The sequence below is a fragment of the Barbus barbus genome (assembly GCF_936440315.1).
Source record: "Barbus barbus genome assembly, chromosome: 36".
Lineage (NCBI taxonomy): Eukaryota > Metazoa > Chordata > Actinopteri > Cypriniformes > Cyprinidae > Barbus > Barbus barbus.
In genome coordinates this window covers 9,396,535-9,410,012 of record NC_136714.1, presented here as the reverse complement: position 1 = coordinate 9,410,012, position 13,478 = coordinate 9,396,535, and the positions used below count along the sequence as shown (strand labels likewise).

The window sequence follows — 13,478 nt, the reverse complement described above, 5'->3', positions numbered from 1 at the left end:
CAGTGAGGTCAGGATGACACATGCAAACACAATATGCTAGAACAACTGTTGTTCAAACCACTAATCTAAAGGCTTGCAGTCTGCTTATTGTGGACTCACTTCTCTGTTTTATAGAAGACTGCGCAGCCGTCCACATGTTTGCGGTCAGATTCAGACATGGTCCTGGCTCGGGACTTAGGACTGAAGAATCCTTCATAACCATGTTCCTTCAGCTCCACCAGGAAATAGTTGTAGTACTGCTCCGTTTCCACTTCCTATTGGGCACAAGAGTTAGACTGGGTGTAAATGAGACATCACCTAATTGAACAGTTTTGGAGTCACTGGCTAATACTGCAATGAAAGGAGTTGATTCCAAAATAAGAAATACCTTACTTTGGAATCAACAGTTCTACATCTTGAGTTATGCGAGCGGCTGACAAACCTGTAGGCTGATGATATCCGCATTGCAGTTGAGAATCTCCTGCATGATGGACTTCTTCCTGTAGTCCCAGTTGAGGGCCCAGGAGGGACAGTAGCCGTAGAGCTGACGTGTGGCATACTTGTCACACAGCACATTGTAGCACATTACAGAGAAAAGTGCTAAAGTGTGAAGAGAGGAAGCAAGACTTCAGTGAGGTTGACAAAAATAGCTATTCATTAAGATGCTGTTACTTTTATTTACAAAGGCATTCAATATTTATACAGCATTATAAGTGTCTTTCGTGTGACTTTAAATTGTAATGAAACCCCCCTGTTCCAGCACTGGTTTTTCCACACCTTACACCTGAAAAAGACTCCTGAAATGGGTGTGTAAAACTGTGGAAAAGTGGGAGTGTAGAGGGTGGGAAGAGGGCAGAAAATAACCAATAAAACAAGCCTACAACACTCATTATATAGACAAAGGAACACTAAAATCTTTAAACATATCGTGGCGTTCTCATGCGCGCTCCCACATGTTACATATTAAATATTGTTACGGTCATGCTTAGAGGTGAACTGAGGTTTGAATTCTCCGTTTTAAGACGACCTCATGCATAATACAGTGCAGCGATTGGATCATAAGAGAGAAAAGCTCAGAAAACTGATGACACATGTAATTTCCAGCCACAGCGGCCAATCGCCACTGCAGATTAACGCATGTCACTGTCACATTGGTTCAACTTTGCTTTTAGAACCAGAAGAACGAAATTGGTTATTTTTCTTTATTTTATTTTTTGAGCACTTTTACCGTAATAATAGACATGAGTGCTATTGTAAAAATGTGTTTTAGGGATTCATGACACTTTGAGGAATTCACATAATTTGGTAGTCTTCACTACAAACCAAAATAAACATTCAATTTAATTTAAAAATGACAATTAATGTAAAAATTCACTTCAAAGAAGTAGCAGTGATAATAAAAAGCCATTTATTTGCTTAGTTTTAAAATATCGTTACATTATGAACTTCTCAGCTGACTACAGTTTGATAAATTTGTTCTAATCAATTTTTTTTTTTTAAACTCACTTTTGGTTTACTAAAACACCAGATCAAGATCCTCACATGTGCTTGAAGTATGTTACGGCTAGGGGTGGAACGGTTCAACTTTTTCACAGTTTGGTTTGTATCACGGTTTTAGAGTCACGGTTTTGGTACGGTTCGATATGTTAAGGGAAAAACTATACGGTCAAATAAAAATAAACTACAAGCAACAGCACAAATAAATACAATAGAGTAAAGATACAAATAAAATAAACTGTGATTTTCAGGGTTTTTTTTGGTAGGTCTATAGCAGTTTTAGGTACAGAAATTAATAAATGTAAAACAGCATAGCATATTTGACTGTATAAATTAAAGATTAATCTTTATTAAAATTAAAGTTAAAGTTCAGCCGGCTATGTCTGCTATAGGATACTTACCAAAACCGGTATTTTGACAATTTGTGTGTGAATTTGTCCATTCAAACAATACTTCAGAGAGAGCTTCATATAAGCGCGCGTTTGGCGCGTGAGCCATCAGCATAGGGGTGGGCGATTATGGGAAAAATATCATATCACGATTGTTTTTAGAAATATCACGATTCACGATTTTAATCACGATTCTTTGTCATGTTGGTTTTACAAGTTGTCTGAGCATTATAGCCAAACTAGAAAGACAAAGCCTTTCAAGGTAACGAAAAAAAAAGGCAGATATTTAGGCCAAAGTGGGCGAAGATAAAAATCTGTCATTATTTTATCTTTCTTATTAAAAAATAAGAACAAAAGATACACATTACAAAAACACATAATATACAAATAAAACAAACAGTGCTTTATTTTCAGGTACAATAGGTGTATTTAGCAGGAGCATTCAATGAAATTAAATGAACAAATATAAAAATAAAACACTAGATAGACTGATTCCTAAAGCAACTGTATTAAAGTTTTTCAGTCAAGAATAGTGAGTGATTTTTCTCTTTGCGTTTTGTTAACGTTAAATGAATAGTTCCCCCAAAAATAAATATTCTGTCACCTGTCTGTCAATTCTGTCATAATGTTTTATTTTTATACCATCATTTACTCAAAAGTTGTTTTAAACCTGAATGAGTTTCTTTCTTCTGCTGAACATAAATGCTATTTTGAAGGTGGAAAACCAAACAGTTGCTGGCCCACAGTGGCTTCCATAGGAACTACTATCAAAGTCTATGTGGACCAGCAACTGTTTGGTTACCCTCATTCTTCAAAATATCTTCTTTTGGGTTCAGCACAAGAAATAGAGGTTTGGGACAACATGCGAGTGAGTAAATAATGACAAATTTAATTTTAGGGTGAACTATCCCTTTAATGACAGTCGGCAGCATGTTTAGTGTCCTGTCCCTTTAAGAGCTGCACGCATCTAATATACAGGCACGCATCTGTTTCTCTCTTAACTATTTACTTTCATTTTAGAGATAACCAACTGAGTCTGTATGTAAACCTTGTGTGTTTTGACAGTATTAGCGCAAAAGATAACTTAATTGAGTAATCAGGCGCTGTTAGACAGGCTTTTTAGTGCGCGTGCTTCAGGTGTATGCGCTCAGAAAAAGCGCACGTCAGACCAGCGCGCGAATTAAACATTTAACCAGCAAGGCTTGTATGCAAATAATGTACTTTTGCGATCGAGAATAAGTACAGTGTCCTGTCAGAGTAACTCTACTGCTGTATGTCGTGTTGTACAGTATATAGAGACGGAGGCGCCAGAACTGTATTTGACAATGTGCGCTATTTATTTACGATAATTACGATATTTCTTCAAAAGCAGATCGTGGAGACATTTTTATCGTCCACGATCAAAAATCGTCATATCGCACACCCCTACATCACCACCTGGGTGATGACGGAATAAATCCTCATTCCAGCATACGGCACTCGCACTGAACAAGAGTAAATGGTTTGCCACTTTTTTTTTCTCCCCTCCAATCGCTGTTGTTGTAATGTACTGGGAAGCCAGAATGCGCTTCCATCAACAGAAGCATACATTAGCCGAACCCGGTTTGTTTTACATGTTATTTATAAACCATATCGCAGATGCGTTGTCAGATTTAAGTTGAACAGCGGCCCTAACGCGTGCCAAACCATGTGTGGAGAACCGTTTGGTTCGAATTTTTTCCGCAAACCGTTCCACCCCTAGCCTCTTTTTCACTGCATGCTATGGTACGGTTCAGTACGGCTCACTTTTAGGGGTTTTCCACTGGGTACAGTACCTGGTACTTTTTTAGTACCACCTCAGCCGAGGTTCCAAGCGAACCGTACCATTACCAAAACTTGACGTGTAAACCCTGCTGATCACTGATTGGCCAGAGAAAATCATCACTGCCTGCGTCATTGAACTTGCGGCAGGAGACACAACAGACCCGCTAGATTTAAATCAGCACAATCCAGCGAAGGATCGAACACAACTGTTTTGAATGAGCACTTTTAACAACCAAAAAAAAAATGGCTGTTTTCTTTGTCTGTTGAGGAAGTACAGACTGTCCTCTCGTTGATAGATGAAGAATGAAAAAGTTTTTCAAGAGTCACGGCAGTAGACTATAACGACACGTGAATAATACCGCCCACTCTAAAGCGGTACTAAACTGCAGTGGAAACGCAAACCGAACTGAACCATGCAGTGGAAAAGCGCCAATACAGACTGTCCAATCAAATCTCTGCCAAATCAAATTAAATCTTTTGTTGTATAATAAAATCGTACAAAACCTTAAATTCAACATGCAATATTTGATTAATTGTGCAGCCCTAGGTCTCTCATGAAGTAAAACTGCCTCTAAGCCATACTTTGAGGAGGTCTTGCAATTTTATTATTAGAAAAGAAGTCTCTAAATTGCTGCACCTGGGTAAAAGGGAAGTGAGAGTAAATGGTGCAGTGACGGCCTGTGTAACCATGTGAACTGAAGTGAAAGGGTCTCACCTGCTGGCCGTGTTCGGTCGTGCTCCTGCAGTGGTATCCATGAGCGAGATGGTGGCTGTTCTATAGGTACTATGGCGAGAAAAAATTTAAAATAAATCATACACTCAGTGAGTGAACCTTTCAGTAAAAACGGAGCTATGACTCAATGGAAATGGTCTGAACGCCACATTGCCATTCAAGAACATAGTAATTATCTCCACAGTAATTCAGAGAGAATCAAAAGAAAATGTTCAATCAGACAACAATGCCATGACTCATTTCATTGTATGAAATTAATCTGTTCTAAAGAGCGTGTACAAGAATAGAAGATTTTCAGTGCTTGCCACACAAGCGGGGCAGCAGTACAAGGGTTGACTCACCACGTTTGGTGCCTGCGAGATTGTCCAGCAGGTAGTTGAGGAGACGACGTGTCCCATCAGGCTCTTGGTAGAGGTTCAAGATTTCTAGTGCAAGTGGGTTTCCTATAGGACACAACCAAACATGAAATGTCACAAGGACGTGTAATTACAGAACCAGTACATAGATCACTGCAGAATTACATTTGTCTGGATTTCTCAAAAATGCCATCACTAATCCTAACACCACTTAATTGTGAATCCAAAAGGGAAAAATAAAGTAAAAAAAAAATCATCTTTATATTTAATATAATCTCTTTAATAAATTGTAAAAGAGGGTAGGGCTGTGGCAAATTTTTACCACCGCGGTGGTAATGGACCAACTACCGGTGGTGACGTGGTGATATAGAATATAAAATTTTTAAACAAAAAATAAATAAATGCGGGCGTGGCTCAAACTAGTAACAAACGTACGTGTTTATTTTAGCACTTCCGTCAGTGAACAAGGCAACACGCAGCCTGCAAAACACTAGGCTATCAAAGAAAGTAGCCTAAATAATTAGTAATAACTTAAAATCACTTGCTGGAAAATCTGCGTTGGCCTGATAACAATTAGAACAGGGCTGACGCGACTCGCTGATTTTAGTCGACTAGTCTATTTTTAAAAATCGTCGACTTCATTTTTCTCGCGTCGACTAACCGGCCAAATACCGGAAGTGGCACATTTCACAGACGAGAATCCATAAAACACATTATTAGACTATTTTCCAAGGCTGCATGATATATTACACCCATTGTGAATTCACAAACTACAGGATTTAAATAATTATATGCAATGCAGTTCTAACAGTATATGCGCTTTATTTACATGCGTGTAGTGTTGTCACGATACTGGAATTTCTAACTTCTATACCTTGAAAAATATCGATATTCGATATCATTTCCGATACCACGGAGAAAAAAACTGCCACAATATTAAGGGGGTAATTTTTTTAATTTAAAGATAAATGTAACAAGTCGAGAACATGCGGTATATTTTACATGAACAAAAAAAAAAGTCTTGAGGTACTGCATTTGTTGATTTATTTATTAATCTTTTATTAATCTTAGTTAAATATTAATTGAAACTAACGTTTACTAATACATGTACTAATTAAAATCCAAAGTTCTATTTGTTGATATTCTCATTTGCTTCATAACCAAAATATTTCCAGATATAGGGCCCTATGAAATCCGTTTCATTTTTCCCCAAATTCCGTTTTATTTTTTTCTACATTCAATTCTTTCCATTTTAATTTTTCTGGACACTTTTTTTTTTTTTTTTTAAATGGTCAAATTAAATGTTATTAATCTAAAAGCATGTCTAATTCATTAAAATCATAAATTATACAATTTAACATTTAATTTAAAGTGTAACAAAAATGACACGTTTAGGGCCGTATGAAATGTTTTATTGTTACCAAATTCTGTGTTTTAGCATGTCTATTATTTGAACGCATATAAAAACAATTTTTATTTATTCTTACAGTAGCCTTATGAACTGTGTTTTCCCCCTCAGAAATTCTGTGTTGTGTATTTAAATTTTACTGGATATCAGATGAAGGCATAAAACAATTTTAATTCATTTATATTTGAATTAATGAAAATTAAACATTTACATTTTTTGGCAAATGAAGGGGATTTACTATTAAAATAAAAATATTTTGTGATTATTTTAAAAAAAATTAACAGTAGTAGTATTGTGTACATTCTACTAAATAATAGTAATATAGCCTATTTCTGGCACACGGTCTTTAAGTTAAGTTAAACCGAACTTATTTTGACGGGTTTCCGTGAATACTTTTAAAGTTCTGTGTGTATGATATGATGCTAGTTTTACTCAAATTAAATGGTAAAATGCTCGTAAAGTGCCTTTCAGATCAGTTCTGGAGATATTGTTGATGTATTTATATCCTCATTGAGACGGCAGACGCTGAAATCTCTGCGAGCGCCACATTAGTAAACACAACCGCAGGTGCAGCACATTCACACAGAGACGCGCAGAACATGCAGGATTCATATTTAAATCCACTTTTGCAGCTTAATATTTACAGATACTAGTCCATATCGCGATTTGATTTAAGTGCAATGACCAACTTTTGATTAATTCATCCAAACTTTGACAAATTCCGTGACATTCCGCGTTAAACTGTAAATTCCGTTTTTATGACTGGATTCCGTGCGCGTTCTCTGCATCGCGGAGATCATAGATCCCTACAGATAGAGCTCCTGCGGTATTCTTTAACAACTAGAGCAGTCATCTTTCTATTCACTTCACTTTTGCTATTTAACCAGAGCGAAGGAGACGAGTGCAGTCACGTGTGGTACTTGTCCACACGCCTTTGGAGAGAAGTGAAAGTGACAGCTCGGCTAGTATCGGTGTATCGATACTTCGGGAAATTAATATTGGTACAGTTCAGATATTTCAGTATCGATATTTATCGAAATATCGATATTTTTGACAACACTACATGCGTGTAGGTCAAGTACGTGCGTCTCACAGCAGCGCCGTTCACAGTAGCTCCACAGAAACTTATTTACATGTGTGGAGTGTCTTAAACTCCATCTCTGCATGTTATTGTGAGTTTGGGTTTATTATAACATTCATCTGGGAACGCAGTGTGTGCCATTTCATCAGAATTTGTGTGGGAAATTAACAGATTAATCGATAAATTAGTCAATAGATTAATCGAAATAAAAAGTCGTTAGTGGCAGCCCTAAATTAAAACGTAAACTAATGCTTAAGCCTACCTTGACTTTTATAATATTAGATTTAAAATTCTTCGACAGAAAAACAAACATGTTGATATTGTCCGGTTTAAGGGAGGACCTCATTGGTGTTACGATGTTTCCAGCCACACTGAACATGCATTCAGATGGTGTGCTTGTTGCGCAAATGCATTTTAAGCAACCGTGGCCAGGTCTCTTGCCTCATTCCGTCCCTCCAGGATTTTGCAGCCTAAAATGACTGATTTTGCTGTGGCTTTTCTCAATTTGCAGTGATATTTGCGGCATTTCTTATTGTTTTGCAGTGAAAATATAACATGGACAACATTCTTCTAAAATTGTTATTACTTTACTGACTTCGAGAACCATCGTAGGGCTCCAGACTAACATGAGGTCACCAGTGCCATTAAGTTCTACTGAAGGTGGCATCTCGAAGACGTTTCCTGTCAGATGTCAAATAGACATTCATTAGAAGCATGTAACACTGCTTGAGACGTTTATCAGATTACAAGGCAGAGGCTTCCCAGATCTTTAGCAGACATCTTACAGATTTACTTGTGCTGTCTGGGTAGTTGAGATGCAGGTAAAATTAACTTATTGTCATTCATAATGTCCAAATATAAATTGTGTGTGTGTGTGTGCGTGTGTGTGTGTGTGTATATATATATATATATATATATATATATATATATATATATATATATATATATATATATATATATATATATATATATATATATACAACTTTCAAATTTGGTAATACTTAAAGCTTTGAAGCGCTGGAAAAGTTGTGTGAAGCATTTAAAAACCTGGAAAACATTAGACCATTTCTGCCACAAGTTGTTCTTGTAGTCATGTTAAATCCATGGTGAATGGTGGAGATTTGTGATTATTGAACAAAAGGAAAAAAAAAAAAAAGTCACCTATCGCGATACTTAGGAAAAATAATTAAATAAATCGATTCTGAGGTAAGCCAATCGATTTTTAAAAAAGACATGGAGGGGAGAAGTTAGCGCTCTAATTCCAACAGAGGATGAAATTTGTAGGCGTTTTCAACTTCGAGCAGCACCGAGCAGACGATCAGCGTCTGACATCAAAGTAACGTGAGAGTGATTTGAAAGCACGCGGAGCCATGTTTATATATAGATCAGTGGCAGCCGTCTGTTCTCTGTAGCTCTCACGGTGCTCTGATGTCATACAACGATCGTTCTGCATGGGCAGTGCTGCTGCATTAGATGATGTCATACGTTTCAAGCTAGCGCAAGAAAGCAAAACCATGACAGAGGCAGAGGATCAAACCTCTTCCAGAATTCTTTCTGCACCTTCACGTTTTGAATCCCAACAGCCGGGAAAACATGACTAAAACGGTATGCAAAGTAACATAGCACTTTTTTTTTTTATTTCAGAAAAGTAATTTTTTCTTCTGCTCATTTGTCTATTACTCATCATTTACGGTCTCTTTTAAAGGTATAATCAACTATTTTCCATTGTCTAGTCTTAATAAGCAAACAATTCACAGTTGTAATATCAAATTGCAACAGTGACTGCTAAGATGTGTTTTTTTTTGTGACCGTCTATATTAAGTGCATCATTAAATTTTTTCCCATGGTCTAGAGTTAAAAACAAAAATCGCAAAACAGCAACATCGACTCGCAATACTTGTAGAATTGAAATTTGTAAAAACAAAATCAATTCGCAATAGATATCGGCACCCAAGTATCATGATTAGGGGTGGGACAATAAATCGTTATGGCGATACCGCAATCCTTCATGCGATACGAGAACCGATATCTGACACCAAATATCGATATTTTCATTAATACAGTAAGGTGCTCTAAATAGATTTCCCTGCTTCCAGCGTCTTAAATGCGTGGAAATCACGGCCACGCCATTTCCAGCTTCTTTCCAAAGCACTCTGAGCAACCATGAACCACGTTCTCTATGAAGATGGTGAAGCACGAGGAACCGAAGGATAAACAGATTTCCAGCCACTGTATTAGCTCTACTGCTATATTATATATGTTTATGGAGATGAAAACTATAAAAAAAACTGCCCCGGAAGTGCCAAAACAGCTATCAGTGTGGACCATATGCACAGATCATATTATTGCAGAGCGCATATTCAGTCCGTGAGTACAAGTGCACGTTATGCAGTGTGAGGGCAATGGGCACCGACCGGTAGAAACATAAATCTGCACCTATGGCATGGACGGCGAAACAAAACCTTGTCAGAGCCGTCATGTGGCGCAGAAGTATGTGTGCTTGTCACGGATTTACATTTGTAAGGCAAGGCAAGTTTATTTATACAGCACATTTCATACACAGTGGTAATTCATTTGTAATAACGAACCTGAGCGCACAAAAGACACGACGCGAACAGCTATTTTTTCCCTGCATGCCATAAATGCAGGGCACCGTTTTTATGATGAGAGGAGAGGAAAAGCTGAGAAAGCATTTCAGGTAAATTTTGAAATGTACCAGGTTTACTTAATTTAAGTTGATAAGCAGTTGGGGGGGGAAGTCGTGGCCTAATGGTTAGAGAGTCGGACTCGTAATCGAAAGGTTGCGGGTTCGAGTCCCCGGCCGGCAGGAATTGTAGGTGGGGGGAGTGAATGTCCAGCGCTCTCTCCACCCTCAATACCACGACTGAGGTGCCCTTGAGCAAGGCACCGAACCCCCAACTGCTCCCCGGGCGCTGCAGCATGGCTGCCCACTGCTCCGGGTGTGTGTTCACGGTGTGTGTGTGTGTGTGTGCATTTGTTCACTACTCACTGCTGTGTGTGTGCACTTGGATGGGTTAAACGCAGAGCACCAATTTCGAGTATGGGTCACCATACTTGACAATACGTCACGACTTTACTTAAATTTTTTCGACTTTACACGACTTTACTTTTACTTACACAAAGAAAAGTGTAAGCTTTTAAGAAGTCCAAGAATAAAATGATTAATTTACATGTTAAAACTGATTTACAGAACTTTTTTTTTGCTGTTTTCTAACAGTTTGGACTTGAATAAAGAAAGAAAACTTGCACTTAACCTTTTCACAGGCATTTTGTTTTCATAGTTAGACAGTTAGATATTTTAATGTATCATATGATTGTCTAGCAATATATCAATTATCGCTGTATCGTGATATCGTTATCGTGAGCCATGTATCGTGATTATATCGTATCGTGAGGCAAGTGTATCGTCCCATCGCTAGTTTCCACAGTGACATTTGTTCTGATATCCATAACTTTAACAGAATTCTACGCCGAATTTGAATGCTTCTCAGAAGATTTGACGGATGTTATTGATTCTGCGGCGAATTCAACTACTTTCTTCACTGCATCTCCCAGCGTGGTGTATAACTGTTGCATGATCGAGAGCAGCCCGCGGCTCCGGCCCAAGCAGATAAACGGTCTGCGCCGTGAAGCCCAAACGAGTAGCGCGGATTCGTTCCGCTTTCGGTTCATTCGTCCAATGTAGCTCTTGTAAATCGGGCATGATGAGAACGCAAGGCTGTTCATTCCATTTTTCAAGCTGAGAAACAACCTTTCTTTGACTGTGCATTGCGATGACGTCAAGGAAGTCCAAAATCTGCAGAAAATCTGTGGCAATCACAAAAATATGCGAGCTCTTGCGAAAATTGCAGCGTTAGCTTGATTTTGCGATAAATTCAATGATTGCAGAATCACAAAATCCTGGAGAGACTGCTCATTATTCCACCACCAAGCAAGCTGGTCTTCGCTGGCCTCCTCTCGCAAATAGCAACTGGAAACGGCTCAAGATATGAAGTGCTCGCCAATTTAACACTTCACTTTATTAAATTTAGCACTGCAACAAGTCTGTCTACACTGAATGTGACAAAGCAACCATTAAAATCATTTGAACTGTGTTAGCACGTCATAAAACGAGGCATCAGCTTACTGTCAGGGATTTGTTGTGCTGCGATGCATCCAGTGCAGACAGCATCATTGATTATAATGTATGGTGTTCTATTGACTATTGTATTTTGTCGTGCCGCGCAACGCCTTTCGTGTCCGGTGTAGACACTGTGTAAAGGAAATGCCATGGCGTTTGAGGTAATTTGAGAATTAATCTAAATAAAACAATTTACAGCTAAATGGTATATGCTATAAATATCGAATTCTATTGCAACTGTTACTATTATTGCACTTGTATACAAAATTTTGTATTTTACGCCTGTTATAGAGTGTGAGACGTCACACGCATTACCACCGGTGGCAGTCAACCACAGCGGTGGCAGTGGACCACCGCGGTGACACGATTGTTATGGCAACCATCACAGCCCTACAAAAGGGGAACACAATTTAAAATTGTGTTAACATTTCACCAAATAAAAAAGTAAAAAATAAACAGACCAAAAAAAAGAGATCTGTTTATTTTACATACGTAATTTTAGTCACTATGAATTTAAAAAATATATATATTTAAAGGCTCAAAGCAATATAACAATCACTTTATGGAAAAAAAAATAAATAAAAATTTAATGCCAACACTGCAATTCCGGTCTAAAAGTGACAGCTTATTATTGCAACTTTAGAATAAGCCAAATAAAAGTCTAAATTTAAGGACTGGTATTAAAATGCAAGTTACTTCAGAGCAACAAAATATCAACAATTAACTAGGCCCACATGGAATCCACACCTGGAGAAAAGCTCTGCACACTTAGATTGATATTTTGACCAATTTGATTATGATTTTCTGCTACTAATAAATGTAGTACATTCACATACGTTTTACCATTTCTAAACCCTAAAACCAGTAAAGACAAAGCAAAATCTTCCATAAAGTCCATCTGGGTCTGCAAAACTAAAGTGTCACGGGTTATAAAAGGAAGTAGTACCTTTCAAACCCAACGTTTGTAACTGAAAGAGTTTTCCAAGCTCAAAAGGCAGAACTCGTAACTGGTTGTTATTTAAAAGCAGTTCCCTGTGAAACAAACAGACAAAAATTTGCATGCCATAAAAACAGTGGTAATCATACAGCAAAAATATACAGGGATGAAATATTCAGGGTTTTTCCTGCATTAATTTTGGCGGCCACCAGAATTAATTTTTGTCCCGCCAAAGCCGTATTTGATCGGTTCATGTGATTTATGAGTGATGTAAATGACTGCTGTACTTGTGATTACGCATGTTAACTGAGGGAGAGAGAGCAGAGAGCCCTTCTCCACGCACACTCTCTGGGCCCGTTTACACTTGGTCATTTCATGCGTTTTCTCTGGTTGGACAGCTATCTGATCGTGAAAAGACCAGTCCTCCGAATTTGAAACGCTTTCGAGACGAATTTAAATCCGATCGCTCAAAGCACTTGTGTCTGGGATGCATTCCAGCTGAAACTGGACTAGTGTAAATGCATCTGCTTGTTACCACATATACACATTTTACTCCTCCCAAAATGTAAAAAAAAAGACAAACGTGCGAGAGCGTGTTATAGGCTAGATGACATGTAATAGTCAGATATGACAACGTAATGCTACGGATACAGCCAGCAAGCCGACGCACAAACTGCCGCGAATGAAACTGAAAGTAACTTATTTTTCCACTGCTGATGCCGCTCTCTCCTGTTGCGATCTTCGAACTTGTAAGTTAACTTAATTGGCTGAAGAATAAAATGCAGCGCACTGTTGATTTCTTTGACGTGATATGGTAGTGCAGTAGGCCTAATTCAAGATCGGATTTATATCCGTTTTTTTATGTGGCGAAAAGTAACAAATCCGACGAAACGCATAAAGTGACCAGGTGTAAACAAACCCTAACGGTCTTTCCACTCCCTCCCTCAAAATCAACTGACATGATAGTAAAAGGTCAGAAGACTAAATCCATGTTTCATGCGGCGCATTAGGCAATTTTTTTTAACTCAATTACCGGTGTTGTGAATTGGGAAAAAAAAAAAAACAGCTTTATTTTCTGACAAGCGTTCCGGACATCGCACTCACAATAAAAGAAAAAGATTTAACCTTATTGATAAAATATTTAGCCTTAATCC

The 13,478-nt window shown here is 38.0% G+C and overlaps 1 protein-coding gene across 2 annotated transcripts in view; it reads right to left on the bottom strand.

The window, feature by feature from the left end:
- LOC306856281 (CCR4-NOT transcription complex subunit 6-like) overlaps positions 1–13,478 on the bottom strand; it is a 29,290-nt gene that overhangs the window by 10,057 nt on the left and 5,755 nt on the right. For both annotated transcript variants that reach the window (XM_079395457.1, XM_079395458.1), the window contains exons 4-8: positions 12,334–12,419; positions 4,743–4,844; positions 4,384–4,452; positions 422–579; positions 100–254 (exon numbers count right to left, since the gene is read on the bottom strand). In XM_079395457.1, the coding sequence (XP_079251583.1) occupies positions 100–254; positions 422–579; positions 4,384–4,452; positions 4,743–4,844; positions 12,334–12,419 (570 nt within the window). The remainder of the gene's footprint in view (positions 1–99; positions 255–421; positions 580–4,383; positions 4,453–4,742; positions 4,845–12,333; positions 12,420–13,478) is intronic.